Below are 27,941 nucleotides of genomic sequence, written 5' to 3'. Positions count from 1 at the left end.
TACATAACGGAATATTGTAATGCGTGTAAGGGTATTTCTAATCCCAACACCATGGGAATTGTGTTGAGCATTTCTTATAAGGGATTCTGAGTTTATTTTGAATATATTGAACAGGGACGACTAAAACCACCCGTATGCATTAAAACATCTGCTTCAGCTCCCCAGCCAAGTTTATCCCGTTTTACACAACTGCGACGTTTTCTATGGGCGTGGATCTGATCAAATAACGGCACGGGCCCACACCTCGTGCTTTAAAGGCAGAAGCACCGTCTGCAAAAAGGAACAGCTGCATCGTGCCAAACTGCTAAAAGCGTTGAGGTAGTGCATTTCGTTTCCAGACCCTTCCGTCGGGTTGACTTATCGATCCGCAGTGATCGGACTCATCCGATCCACCCGCAGCCCTTCGCATCAGTCCGTGTTCGGATTCACCGCGGACTGAAATGCGACTTTGTATCGGCACCAGATGTTGAATTTGAGTTGCAAATCGCTGCGCACAATCGCTTGGTAATCGGATCCTCACCTTTGCGTCGGAATCAAAGCGCAACTATGTCGCGCGTTTACGCGAGTCTCGAGAATGACTCGGATTCGGAAAAAAAGACCGACCCGGACCAGGACACGGAGGACTGTCAGCCTGGAGAAATGGAGGTCGCTACAACTAAATTATTTGACGCTAAAGCGATCTTGTGGACTTTTGGGAAATGTCTCACTGCTTTGTTACCCGTCTACCTGGCTGGTTACTATCGGGTGAGCACTAGTTTAGTGGTGTTCGGGATGATGGTGTACGCAGGATGGAAACACACCCGGGAGGCAAAGGAGGCGAGGCTGAGGTCCGCTATACAGTTATTCAGCGATGAAAAGGAACACGTATCCTCTAAATCATTTAGAAGTAGAAGAGACCTGCCTTCTTGGGTAAGGACGCGACGTGCCTGGCACGAAAGTGTGTTTTGTTATTGATAATAAAACTATTAAAAAACGCAGAACCTCAAAGTTAATCGTATTCGCATACAGAGTGCAACATTCAAGCTTCTAGGCATGTAAAACACATTTAAAATCGCTTCAAAACAAACTGAACGAGTGTCGACTCCTACAACGCATTGTTCGTTTTAATGAGTCAATTGAACCGATTCGGACAACTTCAAAGACGTGCGCACTAAAAATACACAATACATTGCAACACAAACATTCGTAAATAGTCATTTTAAAACATGCACGATGCTTGAAATGACACACGTGTCTGCTGTGCACGGACACTTCGAGCATCGTCGCAAAAGAATTGGTGAGTCATTTGGCTTTTTGACCTGTTCATTGAATCGAACTGAATCAAATGATTCAAGCACTCAATCCGACTTCTGAATGCTACCAACGACGTGATGCGGTGTTTAAGAAAACGCTGGAGGCGCTGTATCAGTTGTACTCATAGTGGAAACCGCATTCTTGGCCAAAATACTCATCTCTACCCACACGCACAGTCGACGTTTCCATTGAAACGACTTAATTCTATATTTGGTCATGTCTCACCATCATCATCATCATACCCAGTATGTTGAAGAGTATTTTAATGAACAGAAATAGAAACGCTAGACTAAGGTGCTGTTTATCTGAGCTGTATGTTGTCTTGTGTTCATAACCACATCCTCCCTTGACGTCTTGTGTATTTGAAATGGAATAACAAGTCTGGTATTATTTTCTCTTTTTAATTTCAGGTAAATTTCCCAGATGTGGAGAAGGTGGAATGGCTTAACAAGGTAAATCGGTCAGCTTTTCAGTTTTGTTACAAATGTCATATGCAACATCCCAATCCCATGCGTCCCTCATCCATGCCACACTGCCACGCCCTTCCTCATGTCAAGACAGATGTGACACCGACACACTTAACATAAAAAGCCAGATTCAAGTCTTCTATGTAATAAATACTCCAAACACTACATGCAATGCAAGTTCTTGTGTCATGAAGCTCTGCCCATTTTCTGCAGACAGATCCGTGCTAGTGACTGTAATAATGTTGTAGTCTATCATAAAATGACAATCCACAATATTTAGGCTTGACATTCTTTATCAGTGATTCACGAGGAAGATATCCCAGCCGAGGCAAAACTTAGGAGGCTGGGTGGCATGTCATGTGTCTGTGCATGACTCACAATGCTATTTCTGAAATCCGGGGTTTTGCAAGAGCGATTCATGGTATGAAAAATGCTCCAGCAACTGGCCCTTAAGCGTCTGTTATCGGCTTTAACCACAAAGAGTCTCTATAGTAACAAAGCAAACACAAATGTTAGACTGTAAACAGCTGCGAAGGAGCCAGAGAATGGGCGTGGGTGTTAAATGGGGTCAGGTCTGCGTGTACACAGCCCCCTGAACTGTTTTATGGAGTTTTGTTCTGTGTTTATTTCGTAAATGGGTCGGAATTGTGTCTGGTTTTAAAAAATAAACATTGTCTATATACAGAGTGATGCAGAATAGTTTGGGGTTGTAACATTATTATAAAAGAACAAGTGCTGGTATGTTGTGTCATACCTATTGCTTCATGCAATAATTGGCATTTATTTCATGTTTATTTGTATATATATTTATTATATTAGTGTTGATGTTATTATTATCATATATATTTTTTTATTGAAATGCCATTTTGCAACCCTTGTTAAAAATTGAGATGGATACTATATAACCATTTTTGATGAATAGCCATTATTACAAATACAAAGTGTTATGAACATAATTGTCATGAACTGCTTCCGAGACTTAAATGTGAGATCCAATAGCAGCTTTATTTAGAGGGCAATTCAACGGCGTAATCAAGATAACAGGCAAGGGTCATACACAGACAGGCAGTCCAAACAAAACAAAGAAATGAACAAAACAGGCAGGGACCAGAGGCAAAAGCGTAAACGGGGAACAAGGCATGAAATCCAAAAACCAGAAGACAGGGAACCAGGGAAATGCAGTGTAAACAAAACAAGACTTCGCAAAGAATGGTGTGTGGAAGTGATATATATATATGTGTATGTAAATGATATACAGGTGTGTGTGCAATCAGTGCTGATGAGTCCGGGTAGTGAGATATGGGAAATGTAGTTTGTGAGTGAATGATAAGTTTGATGTGGAGTGCCCTCCGGTGGATCTCAAGGGCATTCCAGCTGGTGACCGTTACATAGCCCCCCCTTTAAGGAGCAGATTCCAGAATTGTCCAGGAGGGAGGAGGAGCGGAGGCGGACCCGGGGGCGGGATGTAGGGCCAGGACCGGGGGAGCGGAAGCGGACCGGGCGGAGCAGGCTGTGCAAGCGGCCAGGGCGGAGCAGTCTCTGGCTGGGCAGGCGTGACGTGGGGTGACTCCGGAAGGTCGACTCGGACGCGGGGTGACTCCGGAAGGTCGACTCGGACGCGGGGTGACTCCGGAAGGTCAGCGGTGACGCGGGGTGACTCCGGAAGGTCAGCGGTGACGCGGGGTGACTCCGGAAGGTCAGTGGTGACGCGGGGTGACTCCGGAAGGTCAGCGGTGACGCGGGGTGACTCCGGAAGGTCAGCGGTGACGTGACCTGACTCCGGAAGGTCAGCGGTGACGTGACCTGACTCCGGAAGGTCAGCGGTGACGTGACCTGACTCCGGAAGGTCAGCGGTGACGTGACCTGACTCCGGAAGGTCAGCGGTGACGTGACCTGACTCCGGAAGGTCAGCGGTGCTTCTGGGCTGGCGGCCATCTCGTGCAGTGGAGCTGGGCTGGCGGCCATCTCGTGCAGTGGAGCTGGGCTGGCGGCCATCTCGTGCAGTGGCGCTGGACTGGCGGCCATCTCGTGCAGTGGCCCTGCTGCCAACTGCGCTTGACACTGTTACCCCCCCCAAAAACTTTATTTGGGGTTTCAACCCTGTCCTCTGCCTCTCCCACAGTAAAGGGCGAGCCGCTTATCCGAAGGGCAAGGTCAATATATTGACTTAAAGTCCATTGAGGAGTGTTGTCAGGCATAAGGTATTCCACCATGTCCTTAAGCCCATAGCGGAACATGTCCTTCAATACCGCCTCCTTCTCGTCTACCTCATGGCAGAGCTCACAAAACTCCATAACATACTCCTCTATCGGGCGGTTACCTTGGCTGAGGCGGAAGAGACGGATGACAGGGTCCATGGTATGGTTTGCTGCTGGATCTCGGGTGGCGAAGTCTTCTGTCATGAACTGTTCCGAGACTTAAATGTGAGATCCAATAGCAGCTTTATTTAGAGGGCATTCCAACGGCGTAATCCAGATAACAGGCAAGGGTCATACACAGACAGGCAGTCCAAACAAAGAAACAAACAAAACAAAGAAACGAACAAAACAGGCAGGGACCAGAGGCAAAAGCGTAAACAGGGAACAAGGCACGAAATCCAAAAACCAGAAGACAGGGAACCAGGGAACCAGGGAACCAGGGAACCAGGGAACCAGGGAACCAGGGAACCAGGGAACCAGGGAACCAGGGAACCAGGAAAAATGCTCAGAAATGCAGTGTAAACAAAAAAGACTTCGCAAAGAATGGTGTGTGGAAGTGATATATATATGTGTATGTAAATGATATGCAGGTGTGTGTGCAATCAGTGCTGATGAGTATGTAGTGAGTTATGGGAAATGTAGTTTGTGAGTGAATGATAAGTTTGATGTGGAGTGCCCTCTGGTGGTTCTCAAGGGCATTCCAGCTGGTGACCGTTACAATAATAATGCAATTCTTAATTAAAGTTATAATAACGTAAAACATATACCAGAATGGGTTACAGGATTGCAGATTAAGTATAAGTGCGGGTATGTTGTGTCATACCTTGCTTCCAGAAAAAATGAATAATTAGCTTGCTTATAATTACTTGCATTTATTTTATATTTATTATATTATTTTAAATATTGTTATTGTTATGTGAGCACGTGCTGCTTACGCGTGTGGTTAGAATGCTCTCATCTGTTAACATGTGCACTGCTTACGCATGCGGTGGGAAACGGGCGTTAGTCTTAAATGGTCTCTTATGACTCTCTCTCTCTCTCTCTCTCTCTCTCTCTCTCTCTCTCTCTCGCTCTCTTACTCTCAAGGTTATTCAGCAGGCTTGGCCTTTTATTGGGCAGTATTTGGAGAAGTTGCTGACAGAAACCATTGCTCCCTCCATCCGCGGGTCCAGCACCCATCTACAGACCCTCAACTTTACCAAGATTGACTTTGGGGACAAGGTCATATATAGCTTCTGTTACCAAATGCCCGTATTTATACAATAAAAACATCCCAGTATTCCAGTAAAGCGTTTCTATCACATCTCAATGCTCAGTGGCTTGTTAGATCATGACTTCTGTTAAACATTCCTCTGATGGTAAACATTCTTGTTTGGGCAAGTTCAAGGCCAGACTGAAATTATGATGTTGAAGTCATTTTAAAAAAGCTCGAAATAGTTCTATTAAATTATAAATATTTATCTCTTTAACATTTCGTAGCCTATGAAGGTGGTTGGAGTGAAGGCTCATACGGAAAACGAAAAAGGTCAAATCCTGCTCGATGTTTACATCAGGTAACACTGAAATCCATTGACACCATGACTGATAATGAGTCCATTGTCTGCTGTGGACTCAAGGAGTGAACGAAAAGCCTTTTGTTGTCTGTATTGTGTTTGTGTCTGAAGCGTTTTGACCTCTTTTGCAGTTATGTGGGGGACGCTGAGATAAATGTTGAGGTGAAGAGGTATTTCTGCAAAGCAGGTGTGAAGGGAATACAGGTACATTTCAGAAGGTGTCTCCTCGTGTGTTGAAACGGTAAAACTGAAGAACTAAAGAAATTAAACTTGATTTCTGTCTCAGCTTAATGGGATGATGCGTGTCATTTTGGAGCCTCTGATTGGTGACGTGCCAATCGTGGGTGCTGTGACCATGTTCTTCATTCAAAGACCTGTATGTTTCTCCAAACATATGTTAAAACTATAACAAGTTTCTGTAACAGTTCAAAGCCATCTTCTCATTTCGTCTTTGTCTTGTTTTTGTTAGAAACTTTTCATTAATTGGACGGGTATGACCAACTTGTTGGACATTCCAGGGCTAAAGTGAGTTACATTAGAGATAAACAATTTATTACTATCTATGAAAGAGGAATACACTTTACTGTATGTTTTTAGCTCTGCCTCCATTTTTTAACCCTTTCTCTGTATCAGTGTGATGTCAGACACTATGATCATGGACGCGATTGCCTCATGTTTGGTGTTGCCCAATCGCCTCACAGTTCCTTTAGTGTCGGACCTACCTGTGGCCCAGTTGCGCTGCCCTCTGCCCAGGGTAACACACACACACACACACACATTTTGATTAAGTAATAAAAAAAACAATAGCATAATAAGACACAACAAAAACGTGATAACACAATAAAAACATGATTTCTGAACATTTAAAAAAACATAATTATCTGTTTTTGCAAATGCAGTAAATTCTTCATTTGGAAATGTCGCCTCAGCAATAAGCTAAAAGAAGTTAAAGTCGAAGCACTAAAATGATTAACAAGAACTATTGACAACCTCGGAGATGACATATTTTTGTATGCAAACCCCGTAAGCGAGTTAGCATTTTAGGACTTCCAGTTCCATCGCCCCAAAGTCTACGTGTTTTTTCAACTGGTTTTTGTAAATCGCCTGAAATAAGGTCTGCGGTTAGCAAAACCTCATGTTATTTTAAAACCTTATTGTGTCTCAAAAATGGCGGTTGCTAGCAGGGACCACTTCCTTTGAAGGGGACGTTAGACGTCATCGCGCATATAAAGCACGCAAATAATGCAACATGGGCACAAAGCTCTTTAAACGAAGATGCGAATTCATTCAAGGAGTAATCACTTACCAGGGAACGCATCTTTAATATAGTTTGAAAGAGTTGTCAGAAGCTTGGTGGTGGTGACGTTGCTATCGAGCGATCTTAAGTGTAGTCTGTTTATAGCATTGTGTTTGCTTTTTACTTCTGCTGATTGTATTTCGGCTTCAAATGTAACAAATATCGTGTTCATTTGTAAAGATTATCTTGATAGACAAAAGGCTTAAAATCACAGAGCTTATTTTTTGCGATCTTCCAAAAGTGAATGGGAAAATGCATAGGCTTTCGGTCGAGGGAACCAGCATGGCACTTACTTGCGGGGTGGCCTAGAAAAATACGTCAACTCTGAGGTACTTGCTTATTTAACTTTAAATTAAAATTGAAATATAAAAATAAACAAAAAATATTGAACTACAATTAACCTGAAAAGTATAAGAATCTAGTGCAAAATAATAGTTATAAAAGCAAAACTATAATCACTATGAATATTTTTCTTTAAGGGTGTTGTTCGTATTCACCTGCTGGAGGCTGAGTCTCTGGCCTCTAAGGATAACTATGTGAAGGGTGTGATTGCGGGCATGTCTGACCCTTACGCCCTGCTCAGAGTGGGTCCTCAGACTTTCAAATCCCAGCATCAGGACAACACACTAAATCCCAAATGGGATGAAATGTATGAGGTAAGCAGAGCAGAAGCGCACCTGAACGGATTTATATACTGTAACACTGTTTGTGGTGTTGTTACTAGAACAAACATTAGTCGGACCAGGCTCAAGTTTATGTACACATTAGAAAAATCTTGTTTGTGATCTGTCCTTCGTTCACCGTTTTGTGAAACATCACATGTGATCATTACTGTCCGTCCTGTTATTATAGCGTGTTTGGTATTGCATGCGTGTGTGTCAGGTTATCGTTCATGAGGTTCCAGGTCAAGAGCTTGAGGTGGAGGTGTATGACAAAGACACTGATCATGATGATTTTCTGGGCAGGTACCATCATGTTTATCTGTTTATCTTCTCATTTCTCATTTATTCCTTTAAAGGGGTCATGTCTTAAATTGTATTTTTCTACGTACAATGTTAGCCTACCTACCTGCTTATAGTAAAACTTGTTCCACACCACAGTTTTCCACCCTCTCTCTGTCTCTGTTTAAAATGAAGTTATTAGATTCATCGCTCAGTGAGATTTTAGGTGCTTAAAGTTGCGTTTTTTTTAGTTATGAAAATAAGATACTTATGATATAACCTTTTTAAAGGCAGTTTTTGGACGATCTATTGACAGAAATGCAATATAATATACATAACTATGTCTTCAGAGATGTATAAAGACTTTACATAATGAATCCCTAAACAGACAAACTGCTCTACAGAGAGCGTTACGTAAATACATGATCTTCTTTCGCAAAGAAGTGAAACCGTGACGACATCTTAGTTCTGTGTCAGCCACTGTGGTGCTTTAAAAGGGAGGGGAAAAGTGAGCCGTTGGTTGCAATCTGCAACGCCACCACTAGATGCTGCTAAATTTCATACATTGGACCATTTAATATTGTTTTGTGTCTGACCTCACTCTTAAACCAGTTTTAAAAAGTGTGACATCGTAACTGGAAATGTGTGCTTTATTTCTTGCTCACCTCTGTCTTTTCTCACCTTTGCGTTCATCTTTTTCGATCTCTCTCCATCTCTATTTGACGTGTGTTCAGTACAAAGCTAGACTTGGGGCTTGTGAAGAAGTCCAACATTGTTGATGAGGTGAGTTTTTTTTATTTAGAATCAAAAGGACTGTTTTCATAAACTCTGGATGGTAATTATTGCCTTGTGTCCCCTCATTAGTGGTTCACCTTGAAGTACACTCAGACAGGACGGGTTCACCTCAAACTGGTGTGGCTGACGCTGGAATCTAACACAGACAGATTGGATGAGGTCACACATACACACACTGGCGATCACAAAAACTATTCACACACTTAATGTAGAGAGTCCCACAGAAACTGATCAAAAAGGGGATCAAAGATAGACACATGTTTAAATGTCATTGCATGCCCAGATGGCAGCGCATTGGCAACGCAAAGATCGTAGGTTCAATCTGCCAAATGCATGAATGTAAATTACATTGAATAGAAAGCACTGCTTAGAATTAAGTCAAAAAGTATTCTGTTGTCGGATGTTAGTGGGACATGCGTAAATGTATTCTGGTTATCCTGTGGTTACTTTTCTAGGTTATCAGACTTCACATAACCAGCAAAAATTAAATCGGGACGAATAAGAAAAATTATTTCAAAACCACTTAGTTGGATTCTTTGTTATCTAATGCAGTGGCATTCAGACATTGTTAAATATGGCCAAAATATGTTGTATGTAAAAAAATGTACGTTCATTATTTGCACACAAAGTAAGACATAAAAAACACTTTGCTGTGAAAGGGTGTGCCGGGTCTGCCTCTCCGTTTTCCACACATGCAAACAGTGTGGCGAGTCTCCCCACCCAATCCCAGTAAACGTCAACTGTGAGCTACCGTACAAAAGAAAGCGTTTTTGCAGCTCAGAAAAAAACATTTGCATGAAAAAAAATATGGCACACATATGAGTGCCACAACAACCGGCACACACAGGATACACCTCAATTTTTCCTCTCTCTCTCTCTCTCTCTCTCTCTCTCTCTCTCTCTCTCGCTTTCTCGCTCTCAGGTCATAAAGAGAAATGAATGTGTGCTGAGTAAAACAGCAAACCCCCCATCAGCAGCCATCTTGACTGTGTATCTGGACAAAGCTGAAGCACTTCCTGTGAGTTATAGTCTCACATCCTCTTCCTGCTGCACTCTTTGTTCAATGTGTGTGTGTGTTTACTTGACTATAGTTTAGGGACATGCCGTACATACCATTCTCTGCAGTTAACTACAAATGAGAAAACCTTCCCAGGAACCCCTCTGTTAGAAAATCATATTTTTATTATACAAATGATCAATTTTTTATATATATTTTTTTAGAAAATGTATAAATGTAGTGTTACCGGATCAAGTAAGTTAAAACAATAGATAGTAGTGTGTGTGTGTGTGTGTGTGTGTGTGTGTGTGTGTGTGTGTGTGTGTGTGTGTGTGTGTGTGCGTGCGTGCGTGCGTTCTTTTGGTTACCCACAGCCTGTAGACTAGTTTCCTTTCATGTTTGGCAGCAGACTGGCTGTCACGCTTCTCTGCACCAAAGTAAAGAGAAGACAGACTGCAGAAACTATTAAATGTAACATTAGCTTCATCTTCACTTATTCACCTCATGGTCATATAATCAAGATACAACACTCGTACCATTTCCAGAGCATTTGACTAGTCATGCAAGAACAAAAGCCAAGTGTTAACACAAACACACACGCGCAATGAGTGTCCAGCGGAAACCAGACAAAAGCATGCTTGCGTTTTTGTGTTGTTTTACGTTAGCAAACAGACCTTGAACATGCATGTGCTGATGTTGATGATCGTTCTTCATCACACGTTTACTCATTGCTATGTTTACAGATGAAGAAAGGCAATAAGGATCCCAATCCGATTGTGCAACTTTCAGTGCAAGACGTTACTCGTGATAGTCGGGTATGACACATACATAGCATTCATGCCACATGAGAGACCTTTCCATTTAAACCCTTGTTCTGTATCACCTCCCTTCCGCTGTCTCTCTTTAGATCTGCTGGAACACTGTAAATCCCCAATGGGAAGATGCTTTCACATTCTTCATCCGGGATCCGAGCCAACCGGACATTAAAATCCAGGTAAACCTACATCTTCTGCCTCTAAAGGTGAAACACAATGGTGCTGGTTTAGATCACACCCCCTAAACCGAAAAACACTCTCTCTTCTCCCCTCAGGTGAAGGATAACGATCGCGTCCAAACTTTAGGAAACCTGTCGGTTCCTGTTTCACGTCATCTCACGTGTCCCGACCTGACTCTAGATGAGTGGTTCAGTCTGGAGAATGCCGGTCCTGACAGCCGAATCCACATTAAATCAGTGCTCAGGGTAATGCGTCTGATGGGTGTTACATAAGGGGATTACACCCACCTTCGGATAAGAAATGTTGATGTCAAGGTGTTGATGTCATCTCTCATAGGTGCTGTGGGTGGATGAAGAAGCTGTTAATGTCTCTCACCTCTCCAGTCACCAACTTTCTGAATCACGTCCTCAGAAGGCCACGCCACATTCTAGCTTCGCCACTGAGGTGAGCAGATCTGCTTCATTGGACAGTGCGCTCCGATATCCAATACAACACTGGAGAAGACATTTGCTCTTATTTGTATAACGGAAGGCATCCTGATTTAGTAGCATCACTTCGGAAAAAGACTAGATACGATGTTAGCTGGCCTGAATCAGTGGAGAATGACACCTTTTCACAGCAATGGCTGAATTTACCATCCAGCAGGGTTTACACGAGTAGGACGACACTGCCGTAACCCTGGTCTTAAAACAACATTCCTGTAAACCAATCATAGCCCTAATCCTAAACATAACACTAACCATAAAATAAAGAGAAATGATTGGACGACAAGAATTGGGTGTTAATGGAGTTTGTTTTCAGTTTTATTGTAGTTTTATTCATATTTCAAATTAGCTTTACTTTTATTAGACTTAATATTAACTAATTTGATTTACATTTATTTATTTAATTCTAAATGTTAATGCTAAATCTTAATTTTAGCTTATTTGTTGTGTGCTTTTGTCATTTTATTGCTTGTTTGTTCATTTTGATATTGATGGATTTATTTTAGTTTCAGTTTTATTTTATAGCATCTTTTATAATTATTTTATATTTATTTAATAATTAGTGACTCTATTTAAACTTATTTCTGGTTGTTTCTAATGCAACATTTCTTGTTTTGTTCTAGTTTAAAAGTTAATTTATGTTTTTCAAGTAATATTTAGTTTTTACCTTGGCTCCGGAAACATTTAAATTGAATAAATCAAGCATTTTTCCCTTAAATATTTTCTCCTGTAGGGAGTGCTGCGTATTCACCTTGTCGAGGGTCAAAATCTGGTTCCCAAGGACAACATGATGGGCGGAATGGTGAAGGGGAAGAGCGACCCCTATGTCAAAGTCCAGATTGGAGGTGAAACCTTTAAAAGTCAAGTCATCAAAGAAAATCTCAACCCCACCTGGAATGAGATGTTTGAGGTAGGAACGCTATAAGATTATTGATTTTTGCCAATAATCCACCTTTGTGAACAAGTATTTGTATCATGAAACTACATTCTCTCTTAAAGGTGGTTTTGACGGAGCTTCCCGGTCAAGAGTTTTCTTTAGAGGTTTTTGATAAGGACATGGACATGAAAGATGATTTTATGGGCAGGTATTAAAGCAGCTATCAGTAAATCCAGTAAGAGCTCTCAGCGTCGATTTGCATTATTTAGATGTACTGCTTCTTCTTGTAGGCTCAAGATCAACCTGAGTGAAATTATCAACTCTCAGTACATCAATGAGGTGAGTTAGTGCATTATTATATTAAAAAGAACAAACATAAATTGAACCCATTATAAATACTAGATGGAAGGCAAGTGGCATTACAATGTTGATATGAATTCTGTGCCAGTGGTTTACTCTGAACGACGTCAAGCATGGTCGTGTTCATCTGGCTCTGGAATGGCTGCCTACTGTAACACAACCAGAGAAACTTCAGCAGGTGTGCCGAAACATCTCATACTTCCTCTTTTACTCCATGGGGTGAAAATGACTTGAAGGTAGCGGTTAATCTGTGTGGTTTTAACCTCAGGTGTTGCAGCACCAGTCCAAGAGCACGTTTGCGAATAAGGCCGTGCCAACTGCAGCTCTCCTGTTTGTGTATGTGGAGCGCGCCCACGAGCTTCCTGTGAGTAATATCACAAATTTCCTTTATAAATCAGTCATTTCTCTTTTATAGCAAATGAGATCTGCTGCTTTTTAGATGTTAATAAAAGATTCCTTCAAACTGTAGTCCAGAGTCATTTTATAGCTCTTTACTACTATTGTATCTCACATTGTTTGTATGATTTTTCTTAGTGAAGCATGAGTAATACATTTTCTCTCCGGGATTGCATTCAATATCTTAATAGACCGTCACACATATTTCATTTAATATAATGTAATTGTTACGTAAGGCTTCAATCTGTAACTTGTAAAACTGAACAAAAACAGTTATTCAGCCACTAGATATAAAAACTACATATTGAAAACTCTCTCTATACCTTAACCCAATTTACACCATTTCGCTTAAAATAATGATTTATAATTTGAGCTGCCAGGTTTGTTTTGTTAGCATTGTCAGTTGCAAGTCATTTGACTTTAACCCCATGTAAAGTAAAGGAAACTGAAATTCTGTGTTTGCAAATGCAAAGTTGCTAGAGGCAAAAACTTCAAAACACTTCTAAACTTTTAACCCTGTTAAATATATACAACAATGGAAAATTTCCAAATTTGAGATGTATTGTGGCCATAAATCCAGGTTATTATTTAAAATAAAATGTTTTGAACTTTTTCAATACTTGTACAAAATACAGAGCATCTTTTCTGTCATTTTGACCTGTTTCTCCAGTTTTCATTTCCGGCAAATAAATAAAAAATAGAAACAATATTTGTATTTTAATAAAATTTAGTTAAGATTGTTTAGAAAATCAGAATTATAATAAACATTTATTTTGAAATGTTCTCAAAATTTTTTCCACGCCTGTATTTTTTTATTTGTTTAGTTAAAGAAGAGCGGAAAGGAACCGAAGGTTGGAGCTGAGCTGATCTTAGGAGGATCATCTCACAGAACCACGGTAAAACGCCATTTTACTGTGATGCAGATATTGGGAATCAAATAAGATTAATGGAAACTGTTTATTAAATGTTCTCTTTCTTCTATCTGATGTTGTGTGATACAGGTCAGCGATCGATCCAGCTCTCCCCAGTGGGACGAGGCATTTCACTTCCTGGTTCGAAACCCACTGAAAGAAGACCTTGTTGTGAAGGTGAGATCAGTGTGGTTTCCGATATATATCTGTAGTATTTTTAGTATTATTAGTTCCAGCTACTAAATGATTTACTCGCAACATATCAGACTGTAATTTGATTTCCTGGATCACATTATGTTCCAAAAGTTTTTAAATAATCAATAATTGTAAAGTTTGATTTCCCGGTGGAACCGTCTGCTCCTCTCCACCGCTGAAAACATCTCAATCTGTCTCTCCGATGTCTGACCTCACTTTTATCTCCAGCTATCCCACTGTTGGGATTTCTCTCTGGGATCTGTGACGATTCCGATCAAAGAGCTGCTGTCAGAACCGGATCTGATTCTCAACCAGTGGCTGAATCTGGAAGGAGCTTCACCCGATAGTCAGATTCTTCTCAGAGCTGAACTCAAGGTGAAAACATACATTTACATTTCATCAATTTATCTATTTATAGAGTTGCTGTTGTGCGGAAACTTACTCCAAAAAATGTTTTATTGAACAATGTGTTGTCAAAGTTGACATGCTGTTTTTTTAATGTGTGTCATTTGTGTCATTTTTGCAAAACCCACAACATAGTAGTGGTTTATCAATTAATAAATAAAAATAGCGAAATATGGAGATATTAGGATTTTGTCTAACAGTGACAATATATTACTTACTATTAAGATTTACTTTTTTGTCATTAACTTTTCTCAATCGTAAACTGAATTATGTTTTTTAAATATTAAACATGAAGTGTTACGTAGAAGGAACATCAAAATATGAATCTAGAAGTTTTATTTTGATCAAAACATCCATTACTTCAATATTCATATCATCATTTATGCAAAAGATAACACCATTTTCAAAATATTGTCACTATTTTTATTTTTGGATAATCAAACCATTTGTTACGTTTTGCACTGAATACCTGCTGCTTTTCACGTAGATTCTTTGCCCGAATGTGACGGAGAGTTTTGTGGACCAGAATGAACAGTCCAAACGTCCAGAAACCTCCAGCATAAAAAGAAAACAGGAGGAGTTAGTGCAAAAGTGAGAGATTCACCCGCAACCGTCACATTAAATCCAGCACCCGTCAGTGTTGTGACTGCGTGTATCTGCGTTATGTTTCAGGTCTAATGTGAAAGAGGTCCCAGAACCCCCTGTCACCACCCAAGTGTCTGTCCCAGAAGAAGACAAGGTCACGGAGGTCACAGACCTCCCAGAGGTATCCAGTTCAGATGACCTCCGACCCTCGCACACCAGCCCTGACCCCAGTTTCGGTCTAGAGGTGAGAAAATTTGAAAGAGTTGCTTAACCAATGATAAAACTCTGTTATTATTTACTATTGTGGTATGGTGAATAACACATCTTGTTTGATTTTGTGCAGGGAATGCTCCGCCTCCATCTGCTTGAGGCTGAAAATCTGGTTGCCAAGGACAACATGATGGGCGGAATGGTGAAGGGAAAAAGCGATCCCTATGTCAAGATCCAGATTGGAAACGCGGCCTTTAAGAGTAACGTGATTAAAGAAAAACTTGACCCTATCTGGAACGAGATGTATGAGGTAAGGTCCTCAAATGCCGTAGTTTAGTTGTGCACTCCTGTTAACGTATTTACACTAACACGCTGTTTTAAATGTGTTTCCCAGCTGGTTTTGACCTCAGATTCGACCTCGGACGTTCTTGTGGAGGTGTTTGATAAGGACATGGATAAGGATGACTTTTTAGGGAGGTATGTGGAACAAACCCAAAGAAACATCAGTGTTTTTCGTTGACATTTGCATTTAGTCATTTCATTGACTCGTGACTGAACGTCTTTTAGGGTGAAGATAAATTTACAGGAAATAATCCGATCTCAGTTGATGGACCAGGTGAGCATTTGAAGTTCGGTGTAAATATTTGGTGTTTAAATTGTTCATTTGTGGACATTTTTGATGTCATAATTTTTTTTTTATCTTGCAGTGGTTTACTTTGAGTGATGTCAAACACGGCCGTGTTCATTTGATTCTGGAGTGGCTTCCCACAGTAACCCAACCTGAGAGACTGCAAAAGGTACAAAATAACAATAGGTTTATTTATTTACTTTTACTCTACATTTTCTATTTAATTTACTTCCGCTTTAGTATTTTAATGTTCTATTCTCTCTCGGTCTAGGCTCTGCAGTCACAGTCAGCGCATTCATACCAGAACAAATCTGTCCCAACAGCAGCGCTGCTTTACATCCTCATGGAGAGAGCACACGCCCTGCCGGTACATCCCACAAACACAGGATGATATTCTATCACAAATTATTTCCTAATGTCATTTTCATATGGATTTTCGTGTGTAGCTGAAAAAGAGCAGGAAGGAGCCCAGGGCAGCCGCAGAGCTGGTTCTACGTGATATTTCTCATAAAACCCAGGTGAGATTTGGTGCTTTTCAGAGAGATCAACAATTTGTGTTCACTTCTGATCCTAATAAAGGATTCTGGTCTGGTCTTTGAAGGTCTGTGAGCGCTCCGTCTCTCCTGTGTGGAGTGAAGCATTTTACTTCCCGGTTATTGACCCCAAGGAAGAGATTCTTATTATAAAGGTAAAATACATTAGATGTTTATTTACAAAGCTGTTTTCTCCACATAAAGGATTTTCCACATTTGAATGATAAAAAACTGGAAAACTATGGAAAAACACAAATCGGCATATGGGAATGATTAATTATGTTGTGAAAAAATAAGAAAATAAGTCAAAACTTTCAGATTTAACATCTTCAGTGCTGTCACCTTTTGCGTAATATTTGCAGAATAAGAGATTAAAGAGATTCTATGTAGTGTGGTCTCTCATTAGCCTCTTCTTCATTGTTCAGTCAACATTTTTTGTTTTTAGTTTGTTGAATAATTTGTCTGAACAATTTTATTGTATAGAAAAACTATTTTCATCCATTAAAGCATCTGTCCTTGGATTGAAGGTTAAGAGATTAATTTTACTTTCAGTCAAGAGACCTTAAACTGTTTGAATGTTAGTTTTTGTGAAGTTCACATTGCATTTAAAATAAACAAGTGCTTAAAAATGTATAACTAACAATGACCGTCTTATGGCTCACTATTAGTTTTCCAGCGCTTGGGAGCAGCCTTTGGGTTCTTTGGTTTTACCAATCAGAGAGCTGCTTTCAAAACCAGATCTTCTGTTGGACCAATGGCTGAGTTTGGACGGAGCAGATCCTGACAGTGAGGTTCTTCTGAGGGCCCAACTTAAGGTGAAACATTTTTATTGATTTTCAAGGTACGGTGAATGAAATTAAGCGACATCTAGTAGTGAGGTTGCGAATTGCAACCAACGGTTCACTCCAGCGCTACAGTGGCTGAAACAGGACTAAGATTTTTTTTCGCTTCTTTGCCGAAGGAGATGACATTTATGAAATGCGCTCTGTAGAGCAGTTTGTCCGTTAAGGGCTACTGTAGAAACAAAATGGCGAATTCCACGCAAGGGAACCCGCGGTGTATATATTAGGATAGAGATAGCTCATTCTATGGTTATTAAAACATGACCCTTCATTATATAAGTTCTTTATACACCTCTGAAGACATAGTTATGTATATTGTTCAAAGCTATGCTCCTGGCCTACAAGACCAACACCGGATCTGCACCATCGTATCTCCACTCGCTAATGCAGATCTATGTTCCTGCCAGATCACTGCGGTCTGCAAAGGAACAACGACTAGTGGTACCATCCCAAAAAGGAAAAAAGTCACTCTCCCATACCTTCACTGGATCTGTTCCACATTGGTGGAATGATCTACCAGCTGCTACAAGATCAGCAGACTCGGTTGCCATCTTTAAAAAACGCCTAAAAACGCATCTCTTCCGTCAACACGTCGCTAATTGATTTTTCCTAATTCTCTTCCCCTTCCTTCTTTATAATAAAAAAATAATTAAAAATAAATAAAAAAACGTACTAACCTCACTATTCTTAGCTTTTTATACTGTGCTAGGCTTTAATGGACTAGTTTGATGCACTTATGTATTTTGTTGCCTATGTTGTTATAATTGCTTCCAATGTTTCCTCATCTGTAAATCGCTTTGGATAAAAGCGTCTGGTAAATGTAATGTAAATGTATTGTACTGCAGTTGTGTCAATTGTTCCTCCAAAAAATGACACTTTACTTTTTTAACCTTTAATGGAGCAATTGGAGCAAATTACTAGCTAAGAACTCTGACTTTTGTTGATATTTGTATCAGATTTTGGACTCAAAGCTGGATCCAAGTGTACACCTGAAGACGTCTGTTACTGATGAAGATCATTCTGTGGGTGGAGACCATGAGAATAAAGAGCCAGTCATTGCTGGACAAACACAGACTTCAGTCAGTAAGCCGTCTGAGAAGAAGACCCAGCCAAAGAAAGGGTACGATTATTATGAATCTAGTTGTTTTATTCTATATTCATTTTAGAAAATTGTTTTGAGACCTGAACAAGATTGTGTGTTGATGACCAACAGGCTCAGTGAACTAGCAGCCTTCACTTTACCAGTGTCTGCGGCACTTCCTGAGGAACATCAGAAACAGAAAACCACCCAAGTCATAGATGATCATCACGTGACGCCCTCTGCACCTAAAACAAAACCAAACACTGAGGTTTATATATATATATTTATGTGTTTACTTTTGTATGTTTTGCTTTTGTTGATTGTTTGGGTTTTTTGTTTTGGGTTTGTTTTAAGACTTTTAATTTGTACTTGGTTGTTTTATTTTTGTTATTTTGGGCTTTTTGTTGTTTTCATGTTTTTTGTTTTCGGTTATTTTGAGTTTCTTTTTTGTTTTGTGTAGTTGTTTTTAATGGAGTTGTTTTGTTTTTGTTTTAAAAATGTTAGTTCAGAGATGGTTTGTTTTTTGGAGGGATGTTTTTGTGTTTGCTTTTTTTTTTTAACTTAAAAAGGATTTTGTTTGCATTCACAGGATCTTAGCAAAGTCCCTGATTCCACTTCTGCTGTTGTTGAATCTGGTCATGTTACGGGACCGCTCAAAACATCTGGATCAGAAACAGCAGCCTATATAGAGCAACGAGAATCAGATAAACCGTGCGTTATAAACTGTATCACATGGCTTGATGCATTCCCAGTTTATCATTATTCATCAACAACTTGATTCAAACTTATATTATAAAAGATATCAATTATGGGCTATAGTTACATAAACCCTGATTAATATGTGCCTCTGTGCGTTTGTTCATGTTAACCAGGTCTATTAAAAAGGCTTCCCCAAGTTCTGTAGAGGAGTCTAAGGTCACTAGTTCAACAGACGTACGACCCCAGAAGACAAGCCATGACCCCAGTTTTGGCACCAGGGTTAGACTGCTTGTTTGACTATTTTTCTGACCTTTGAGGATTTTTCTGTACACTTATTGCTTCACGCAGGTTTCTTAACAGCTAGTGTTGTTTCACATCTCTCCAATAGGGGGTGCTGCGTGTCCATCTTTTGGAAGCTCAGAATTTGGTTGCCAAGGATAGTCTGATGGGTGGAATGGTGAAGGGGAAGAGCGACCCCTATGTCAAGATCCATATCAGAGATGCGACCTTCAAAAGTCACGTGATCAAGGAGAACCTCAACCCCACCTGGAATGAGATGTATGAGGTAAGGATGAAAATTCAAGTATTGCTGATGGCAACAGAGACTCTTATGTTGTCATAAAATCAGAATGTGATCATTTTAGTATGAAGCACGAAGATTTCTTTACTTAGTCGGAAACAGTCTTCCATGCATGAATTATTATCTCATTTCCTTTATTTTCCTCATGTGTATCACTCTTCTTTAACAAATCTTAAACAAGATTTTCACTTTTTTACACAACTTGCATGTACTGTATGTTTTTTTACTTAAAGGGGTAGTTCACCCAAATAATTAAAATTCTGTCATCATTTACTCATCCTCAAACCTTTATAAATTGAAGATATAAAGGATGAATGTCAGTAACCGAACAGATCTCATCCCCCATTGACTTCCATAGTGTTTATTTGCCCTACTATGGCAGTAAATGGGAGATGAGATCTGTTTGTTATCTGACATTCCAACAAATATCTTCCTTTGTGTTCAGCAGAACAAAGACATTTATACAGGTTTGTAACAACCTGAGGGTGAGTAAATTATGATATTTTTTTAATTTGTGGGTGAACTATCCCTTTAAAAGACACTGTAGCTTACTTGTAATATAATATATAGTGATATAAAATTACTTTATATATCTGTGTCTTTGTTCACTAGATGATTCTGAGTCCAGATCATAATCTAGAAGTGAAGTTTGAGGTCTTTGATAAAGATGTCGACTCTGATGATTTCCTGGGAAGGTTAGTACAACCACAAGAAAAATCTCAAAATAAACAAAATCTCTAAAGAAAATGTCCTTGCTGTCGACGTCATGACGATATGACAATATGATCTGGATCATGCGTATATATAGTGCTCTTAGATTCTGTAGTCAACAAAAAGTAAATTTTACATTGACTTCATCTTTACCCAGATTCAAGCTGAAACTTGGTGACATCATCAGGTCCCAGTACAACGATGAAGTAAGTCTTATTGTTCCTGTAGCTCAATGTGTAGAGCATTACATCAGCAATACAAAGGTCATGGGTCAAAGGTCGTACCAAATGCATAAATGTAAATGTATGTGATTGCAGTGTCTTAATGAATCTAATTGAATTTTAGTGGTTTACTCTGAATGATATACAACACGGTCGGGTCCACCTCGTCACTGAATGGCTGCCCACCGTAACACAACGTGATAAACTGGAACAAGTGAGTTTGACATCAAAACGCACTCGTATTTGTGTTTCATTTCGGCTTTGTCTTGACATTAAAAGAGTTTGTCCTTATCAGGTACTGCAGATGCAAAGTGTTCAGAGCTACCAGAATAAAACCCTTCCATCAGCAGGACTCCTGTTTATTCTTTTAGAAAGAGCACATGAACTGCCGGTGAGAAACACACACGTTATGTATACATTTATTTATTTGGTTATTCTAAAATTAAATAAATGGGAATTGCATGTGTGTGTCCAGCTGAAGAAAAGTGGAAAAGAACCTAAAGCAGCAGCTGAACTTGTTCTTGGAGGAACATCCTATAAATCCAAGGCAGGCGACTCTTTTGCTTTAACATTCGTAATGCAGGATTGTTGAATTACAAGTTTCTAACCTCTTTTTGGCATCTGCTCTACATGAAAGGTGTGTGAACGTTCAGCCTCTCCTCACTGGAATGAAACATTCGAATTTCTGGTTCATGACCCCAAACAGGACATGCTTATCATCAAGGTAAGAATTTTGTTTGTCCAAAAATGAAATGTGAACCGTTTTGCAATAAGTGCCTGAACAATAAGAAGCTGTTTCATTTGTTTATGATACTGAACAGCTTTCAAGTGCCTGGGACCAACCCATGGGATCTTTGGTTCTACCAATCAAAGAGTTGCTTACAAAACCAGAGCTGCTAATGGACCAATGGCTGAATCTGGATGGAGCTTTACCTAAGAGTCAGATTCTGGTCAGGGCGCAACTGAAGGTTCGCACATCGACAGTTTTTCTTGAACAAATCTCTTTAGACACAGCGAAACATTTGAACTGCTTAAAAACATGGAGAGAACTTATATTCTATAAGTTTACTTTAAATATATCATATATTTTAACTTTTTATTATAGTGAACTTTTTCTTCTAGATCTTGGATTCGAAAATGGCCGCCTTGGTGGCGATGGGCTCAGGTCCGGTGCTGAGTAACAAGCAGGCAGCCACCACTGGACACGTCAAAGTTTCGATCTCCTTCCAAAAGAAGCTTGCTGTGATTATTCATGCATGCAGGTCTGGTTTTTCATAAACAGCTCATGATGTGCTGTACAGTTCTATTACTTACATTATTATTTATTGTTTATTTTGTGTTATTTGAAATAGTCTTGGTTCAAGACAACTTAAAGGGACAGCTCACCCGAAAATCCGAACTATGCACTCACTCATACAGTACAGTACAGTGAATGAAAATTGTGAAATATCGTTGTTGTCCTTCGGAAACCTTGGATGTCCAAATTAGCTACTTTTCGTGGCATAGAAAAAAAACACTGTACTTTTTAAATGATTAAATACTGCGTCGTCAAAGTTGAAAAGCACTTTTCACTTTTAGATATTTTAGATAATAGATATTTGCAAAACCCAGTGACGAACATAAATGGGGACTAATAATAATGATTTATGGCTTTAAAAAAAAACACAAAATATAGAGATACAAGGACAGCAGCGGTATACAACTATCTTACTGTTTCTGAAATGGATAGATAGTTCACCCATAAATGAAATTTCTGTCATCGTTTACTCAACCTCAAGTTTATCCAAACCTGTATAAATATCCTTGTTCTGTAGAACACAAAGAAAGATGTTTGGAAAAATGTAAGCTAGATAGAGTTCTGGGACACCATTAGCTGCCATAGTAGGAACAATTTCTTATGGTGGCCAAAGGTGACCCCGAACTGTTTGTTTTCCAAAATTCTTCAACAGATCAAAAAATTAAATACAATAAAAGTAGTCAATAGTGCCGTAGAAATCTTAGTAGCTAAGATTCTTCCAAACATCTTTCTTTGTGTTCAACCAGACAAAGAAATGTATACAAGGTTTGAACTTGAGGGTGAGTAACTCATGGCAGACTTTTCACATCTATGTTCAATGCAATGTTGCCACATCCAATCCGTTAATTCGTGCCGGGAATCTACGTGAGGCTAACATCACAAGACATCACATAACTATTCGTAGGACTTCACGTAAGTGCATCTACGAAAAAAACGCAAGCGTCATATTTCTGCTTTTAACCCCCCCTCACAGTAGACTTTCACTGTAAGTGAATTAGCGTAAATGCATTTTCCTGCTTTTTTTTAAACCAAGGGACGGCTCAGGATTGTTTTCTGTGATAATCAAGTTGTATTCAAGCAGGAGTGTTTTTTTAATAGGTCAGTGTTTCATTTATCAGCTGACTGACTATATGAGTTGAATGCTTTTGTGCTCTTGTGTGTTTAGGGGTCTGGTTACATCATCTAAAGACGGATTGGACACCTACGTATCACTCATTCTGTTGCCAGATAAGAGCAAGGCCACGAAGAAAAAAACTAGTGTAAAGAAAAAAAACCTCAATCCAGAATACAATGAAAGGTGTGTGTGTGGAAAGATTTATTGTGTGTTTTCGGGGCCGATGGCCTTGTGGTTAGTGCTCCGACATATGGCGCTGTTGCGCTCAGGGCAACCTGAGTTCGAGTCCTGGCTCGTGGTCCTTCCCAATCCCACCCCCTCTCTCACCCACTTCTCTTTCTGCCCTGACTCTCCTACTGCCAAAAATAAATCTTTAAAAAGGCATCGCATCGGTTTGTGGCCCCCCCAAATAAAAACGTATAATCTTAACCTTAGAACTAGTGAAAAAACTCTGTTTTGCAATGCTGGAACATCTACACTTTTGGTTAGTGGTCTTATTTTTCTGATGCTTGCTTGCATACATTTTATAATAAATAAATCTATTTCATGTAATGGCACAAAGTCTGTGGCCCCCTGGATCCATCTTGGGGCCCCCAGTTTGAGAACCACTGACTTAAACTGTTATTGGTACATGACGTACTAACAAAACATATAAAACATTACCTTTGTAGAATGGTATTTTTGACATGTACCACCGTAATATGTTTTTCTTGGCCATAAATGTTTCATCAGTGTGTATGCGTCACATAATACAGTAAAATTTGCTTCACCAGGTTCGAGTTTGATTTGAGCATGGAAGAAGTCAGGCAGCGAGAGCTCAGCGTTTGCGTGAAAAACGCATCATCATCTTTTATGAATCGAGACAAAGACGTGATTGGCCAGGTCAGTCTTGCTTCAGTTTCGTTGCTTAAAAACAAGTTTGACTAAAACTTTGTTTCTTAGTTCATAATAAAACATTAACGACGGTCGGTTGTTTTGTTTATTCTTCCAGGTACAAATAGACCTGGGGCATATTGACTTGCAGTCTGGAGTCACTGAGTGGTAAGTGTTGTTACTAAAATACACAAACACTGTTATTTACAGAAGCAACTATTCCTCAATGGATGTATGATTCATTCTATGCTGGTATACGTTTACCTTAAAGAAATGCCTCACCCACTTTTTCTGTCAGGTTTGATCTAAAGGAGGACAATTAACTCGACTGGATGCCTTCACCTTTGACCTCTGCGGGTCATATCTCTGCCGATGCTTAGCCACCTTTTATTATCATATCAGTAATGGAATGAGCAGTTCTTTGCCTTTTGAGTGTTATTGACAAATCAGGTTTATGATGAAGGATGGAATGTTTATTTTTTGTATCTACAGAAGTGAGTGCTGTGCGGAGGGTTCTGGCCTTCCTGTGCAGGTTGCGGGACAAACTTGCATTTTTTTATTTTAGATGGGAAAGTGTGTTTGTTTTAAAATGGGTTTCATGCAGGATAATTTTTGAACGTGAATAAATATTTTTATTATTGAAAGAGGATACCATGACAAATTTGAGAATCGTGTGGATTTATAAAGGATTATGGTTTAGAAAATACTTTAAAGAAATTTCTGTAAAGACCTGTAAGAACGTTTATGTATTTTAAATCATCATGTTGCCTTATTGGTCACCCTTGTGTATCTCCAACTCAAAAGTCTTGCATTTGGGCTAATAGCTGCTGTTTACACATTGATGTGTCGCTTCTGTAAATCACTGTGATGCCCAAAACATTTCTTAAGATTAGACTATACTGAATGGGAACAAGATTGTCAAAATGTATAAAGCTTCATTTATTAGTCAACATAATTTTTTCCTATTTCTTTTGTTGGCATAACCATCCTTTTACAGATGTTTAAATATATCAGTATACATTTTTTTCTCACTTGTATTTGTTGACATGTTAGTTTTGAATGAGTTCTTATTGTGTTCAATCTGTTACATTACTCCGTCCACTTTACTTTGTGTGCATGTTGCAAATCAAAAGTTTTATATTACACACAAACACGCTTTAAATGTTACACCAAAGAATAAAAAAATAAAAATGTTTTCCTGCACTATGTAAGTTCATACATCACATTGCTGGATTCACAATCACATATATCGACAATGCTCAATAAAATTTATGGCAGATCCCATCATGTTGTCAAAAGCTTTTTATTGATATTGAAAACGTATGGTCATAATTCATGAGAATATGTTGCATTATTAACACTGCCTTCACTGTATTGACCATGCACAGCTTTATAGATGGTGCACTGCATTATGAAAAAGTAAAATTAATCTTCACTAACCACTTAAAGGGATAGTTCACCCAAAAATTCTGTCTCCCTCAGGTTGTTCGAAACCTGTATACATTTCTAAACACAAAGTAAGATAGGAACAAATACATTTATAAAGATTTGGAAGAACTTGAGGGTGAGTAAATGATGACAGGATTTTCATTTTGGGTGAACTATCCCTTTAAAGGGCATGTGCTGTTATTTGGTGTCTGAAGATGATTTTTTTTAAATTAAAATCAGGCAAACACACACAGGGTTTTGTCTTCGCCTTTTACAAAAGACAGTGTGACAACCATTTTAAACATGAATATTATAATGACGACATTTCTCATGGTATGAAGAGTGCGATTCTTCCTCAAAGAAGAAATATTCAGGCTTCAAACAACCTAATGTTGATGAACAGGTCCTCTGCAGACATCCTCTGACACATATTCGAAACCATTTGATTTATGTGAGGCTGTAAAAAAAGGAAAACATGAATTTATTTTACCTGCCTTTGACAACCAAGACTTTGTTCTGACGTTAATCCTGTCAGCATGTTTTGAAAAATATTCAGCCAATTTATTTCTTTTTTTTCGAGGTCTATATTCACATACCTGTCAATAAGTGAATCTCTCATAGTGGTTGCTATGGCGCTGGGTTGTGTCTCGCTCAGTCTAAAAACGCTTTCAATGACAGACAGCTCAGTGCTAGTGGTGTCCAATCCGCAGAACGCACACCAGTCATTCACCACCATACCACCAGCGATCACCTCGCTTCCGCGATTCACCGTTCCGGCCTGGATAGAGATGATAACACACGATTATAATCAAAGTCTGTGTTTCTGTAAAGTTGGCTTTATTTTACCAAGGTATATTCAAAAGAGAAGTTATTCACCACTAGAGGCACTTGCAGAAGCGAAGAAAGTTCATCTTGATCTTCTATGGAGGCTTTAGGGTGGACAAGTCCTCCCTGGTTACTAAAGGTGCAGTAACTACCCACAAGCACCTGCTCCGCAATCGTCTGTCGGAAAACTTCCACTTTCAAAGTGTCGGCCAAAATTTCTTCTGTTTCCTGTACACAATAATGCATATCAATACAAAACTTTAAATACTTCATCACTTAATGGATCAAATCTGAGAAATAATTCAAAGCCGCTAGGTTCGTATGAGAATTCTTTGGTGAACAGTGCAGATTTGACATCAGGACCTATTCTTACTCTGTCAAGATCAGGATGAACCAGAGCGACATAGTCGTTACAAGCGATGACGTTCCCCAGCGCGGAGAGCCGCTCTTCTACCCTTTGAATCCGGAGTGTATCTGGCAAGCTGTTTCGAATGTGCTGTAATTCCTGATCTGTTGTGTTGTTGGGCACCAAAAGACCATGACGATTTCCTGCAAGATGAAGTGACCTTAAACAGCCTGAATACACACTCAACATCTATTATGCGCAGGAGGGCACAGCTAAATCTAATATGCCACATGCGTCTCATTTTATTTATTTCAATAAGTAAATCTGCTACCTTAATAATCCTTTATATAATAGCAAGCATTCTGAATATTCTAATACCTGCACTTTGGGAACACTGTAGAGAATTTATATCGCAAGAATACACTATTGAATATATATTTAATATAACTTTAATATATTTATTATACAAAACAGTTAAACATAAAAGATACATGTATTACACCAAGACACATACCTACACACATTCTGCCGATAATACGACATCCTGCTATAGATGCATGAACTACAGGGATTGTTTCTGATAACTCGCCTTCAAAGACACTGATAGACAAATAAAGAAAAGCAAATAAATCACATGAGGTTTATGTTATCCTGCTCGGACACTAGAGTTAGACAATGTAATATATTGGCATGTTTGAATATTGTACATAAGGTGACTACAGATTGTCATTTTTCTCCTTACTCACCTGTAGAAGTTTTCAGAGCCACCAATGGCAACCAAGCAGTATGTGTTTGTGAGCTTAGCAAAACATCCGATTTCATTGTTCTTTTCAAAGGATGCACGGACCGCCATGATTCTGCCAATGAACCGATATAAGATACCAAACCTGTAGGGAAACAACATTCTTAGTTAGATGCATAGCAGAAATCCAATAATACAGCATTTTCTTATTTAATTTAAAGTCTTGGGGTATTAAAACAAACTTATCCATGTAGAAAGTCTGATCTGCTTGCACACTTACGTTACATTATAAAAAGACACTTTGTATCTGCTGCTTTACAGTATTTTGGTACATTATGTACTTCCAAAGCACACAAAGAAACGATATCATCCTCAAAAATAAGGAACTTGTATGCTCGCTATGCTAACGTTATATCAGCCCACGTGAGAAAATACTAGCAGTAAAATTCCTACATAATACAGTGTTTGAACCTTTACATAGTAAATACCATAGCATACTACGTTATTTACAACAGTTTTTCAGTTACCATAGGTAACACCACAGAACACTATAGCATTTTTTTCACATGGGAGAGAGGAACGTTACACATATCTAATTGGGTTACATATTAAATGACCGTTATTACTTTTACATACATCCAACCTACAAAACATATAAACAATAAAACAGAGCAAAGCATGATGCTTTGAAATGCTGTAAATAACGTTTAAATAAGACACTGGAAACGTAACTGTTACGTAGCAGTGAAAGTTAGCAGTCGGCTATCTGAAGTTATTTTTCCTTCCCCGGGCTTTACCATCACACATGTTGTAGTTAAAGGTATCCAACTACAAGAAACTCAATAGAATAAACTTTAAATATACTTATTTTAACATCACATGCGTATGCACTTGCGTGTAACCTCATATTTACCGATTTTCACTCTCTTGTAAAACGAAGAAACCAGACCCACGTGTTCACTTCCCTTCCTGGACGCGCTGACGTCGACACGTGACAGCACGTGTACGTAAGCCGACGTAGGTCATGGGAAACGGTGCTGTTGCTTTTGTTTTTAAGGGCT

General features: G+C 39.3%; 2 protein-coding genes across 7 annotated transcripts; one reads left to right on the top strand and one right to left on the bottom strand.

The window, feature by feature from the left end:
* Positions 1–183: 183 nt before the first annotated feature.
* Positions 184–24,822, top strand: esyt1b (extended synaptotagmin-like protein 1b). Its single transcript, XM_079460439.1, has 52 exons — positions 184–909; positions 1,704–1,745; positions 5,045–5,179; positions 5,438–5,511; positions 5,643–5,715; positions 5,798–5,887; positions 5,981–6,036; positions 6,145–6,265; positions 7,288–7,464; positions 7,691–7,773; positions 8,484–8,532; positions 8,614–8,703; positions 9,467–9,562; positions 10,285–10,356; positions 10,449–10,535; positions 10,632–10,781; positions 10,873–10,980; positions 11,755–11,931; positions 12,021–12,106; positions 12,189–12,237; positions 12,347–12,436; positions 12,527–12,622; positions 13,479–13,550; positions 13,656–13,742; positions 13,989–14,135; positions 14,653–14,756; positions 14,838–14,994; positions 15,094–15,270; positions 15,355–15,437; positions 15,528–15,576; positions 15,668–15,757; positions 15,860–15,955; positions 16,035–16,106; positions 16,190–16,276; positions 16,790–16,936; positions 17,920–18,083; positions 18,177–18,312; positions 18,634–18,755; positions 18,917–19,022; positions 19,132–19,308; positions 19,936–20,018; positions 20,192–20,240; positions 20,380–20,469; positions 20,551–20,646; positions 20,731–20,802; positions 20,893–20,979; positions 21,077–21,223; positions 21,378–21,517; positions 22,718–22,849; positions 23,440–23,548; positions 23,658–23,707; positions 23,838–24,822. Exons 1-52 carry the CDS (start codon positions 547–549, stop codon positions 23,860–23,862), a joined length of 5,517 nt encoding a protein of 1,838 aa, XP_079316565.1. The 5' UTR covers positions 184–546; the 3' UTR covers positions 23,863–24,822.
* On the bottom strand, positions 24,627–27,941 carry eif6 (eukaryotic translation initiation factor 6). 6 transcript variants are annotated; one of them, XR_013786915.1, is made up of 8 exons: positions 27,794–27,905; positions 26,885–27,025; positions 26,653–26,738; positions 26,166–26,341; positions 25,844–26,020; positions 25,564–25,745; positions 25,160–25,424; positions 24,627–24,993 (listed from the first exon to the last, which is right to left on the bottom strand). XR_013786915.1 is itself a non-coding variant. In XM_079460440.1 (7 exons), exons 2-7 carry the CDS (start codon positions 26,989–26,991, stop codon positions 25,415–25,417), a joined length of 738 nt encoding a protein of 245 aa, XP_079316566.1. In that variant the 5' UTR covers positions 26,992–27,025; positions 27,794–27,941; the 3' UTR covers positions 24,817–25,414. The 6 variants fall into 6 exon arrangements, 3 of the variants coding, with proteins under 3 accessions (XP_079316566.1, XP_079316567.1, XP_079316568.1); XR_013786917.1 differs by having other exon boundaries at positions 24,767–24,993; positions 27,613–27,805; XR_013786916.1 differs by having other exon boundaries at positions 24,827–24,993; positions 27,745–27,806.

The sequence above is a fragment of the Barbatula barbatula genome (genome assembly GCF_947034865.1).
Source record: "Barbatula barbatula genome assembly, chromosome: 7".
Lineage (NCBI taxonomy): Eukaryota > Metazoa > Chordata > Actinopteri > Cypriniformes > Nemacheilidae > Barbatula > Barbatula barbatula.
This window is presented reverse-complemented; position numbering and strand designations above follow the sequence as displayed.

Bases quoted from the DNA above. Each gene is read 5' to 3' on its own strand.
- eif6 (XM_079460440.1), bottom strand. From the start codon at position 26,991: ATGGCGGTCCGTGCATCCTTTGAAAAGAACAATGAAATCGGATGTTTT. The intron at 26,342-26,652 runs GTATGTGTCTTG...TTCATCTTGCAG, and splicing joins TATCGGCAGAATGTGTGTAG to GAAATCGTCATGGTCTTTTG. The intron at 26,021-26,165 runs GTAAGAATAGGT...TATTGTGTACAG, and splicing joins TTCATCCTGATCTTGACAGA to GAAACAGAAGAAATTTTGGC.
- esyt1b (XM_079460439.1), top strand. From the start codon at position 547: ATGTCGCGCGTTTACGCGAGTCTCGAGAATGACTCGGATTCGGAAAAA. The intron at 20,980-21,076 runs GTAAGAATTTTG...GATACTGAACAG, and splicing joins AGGACATGCTTATCATCAAG to CTTTCAAGTGCCTGGGACCA. The intron at 22,850-23,439 runs GTGTGTGTGTGG...TTGCTTCACCAG, and splicing joins AATCCAGAATACAATGAAAG to GTTCGAGTTTGATTTGAGCA.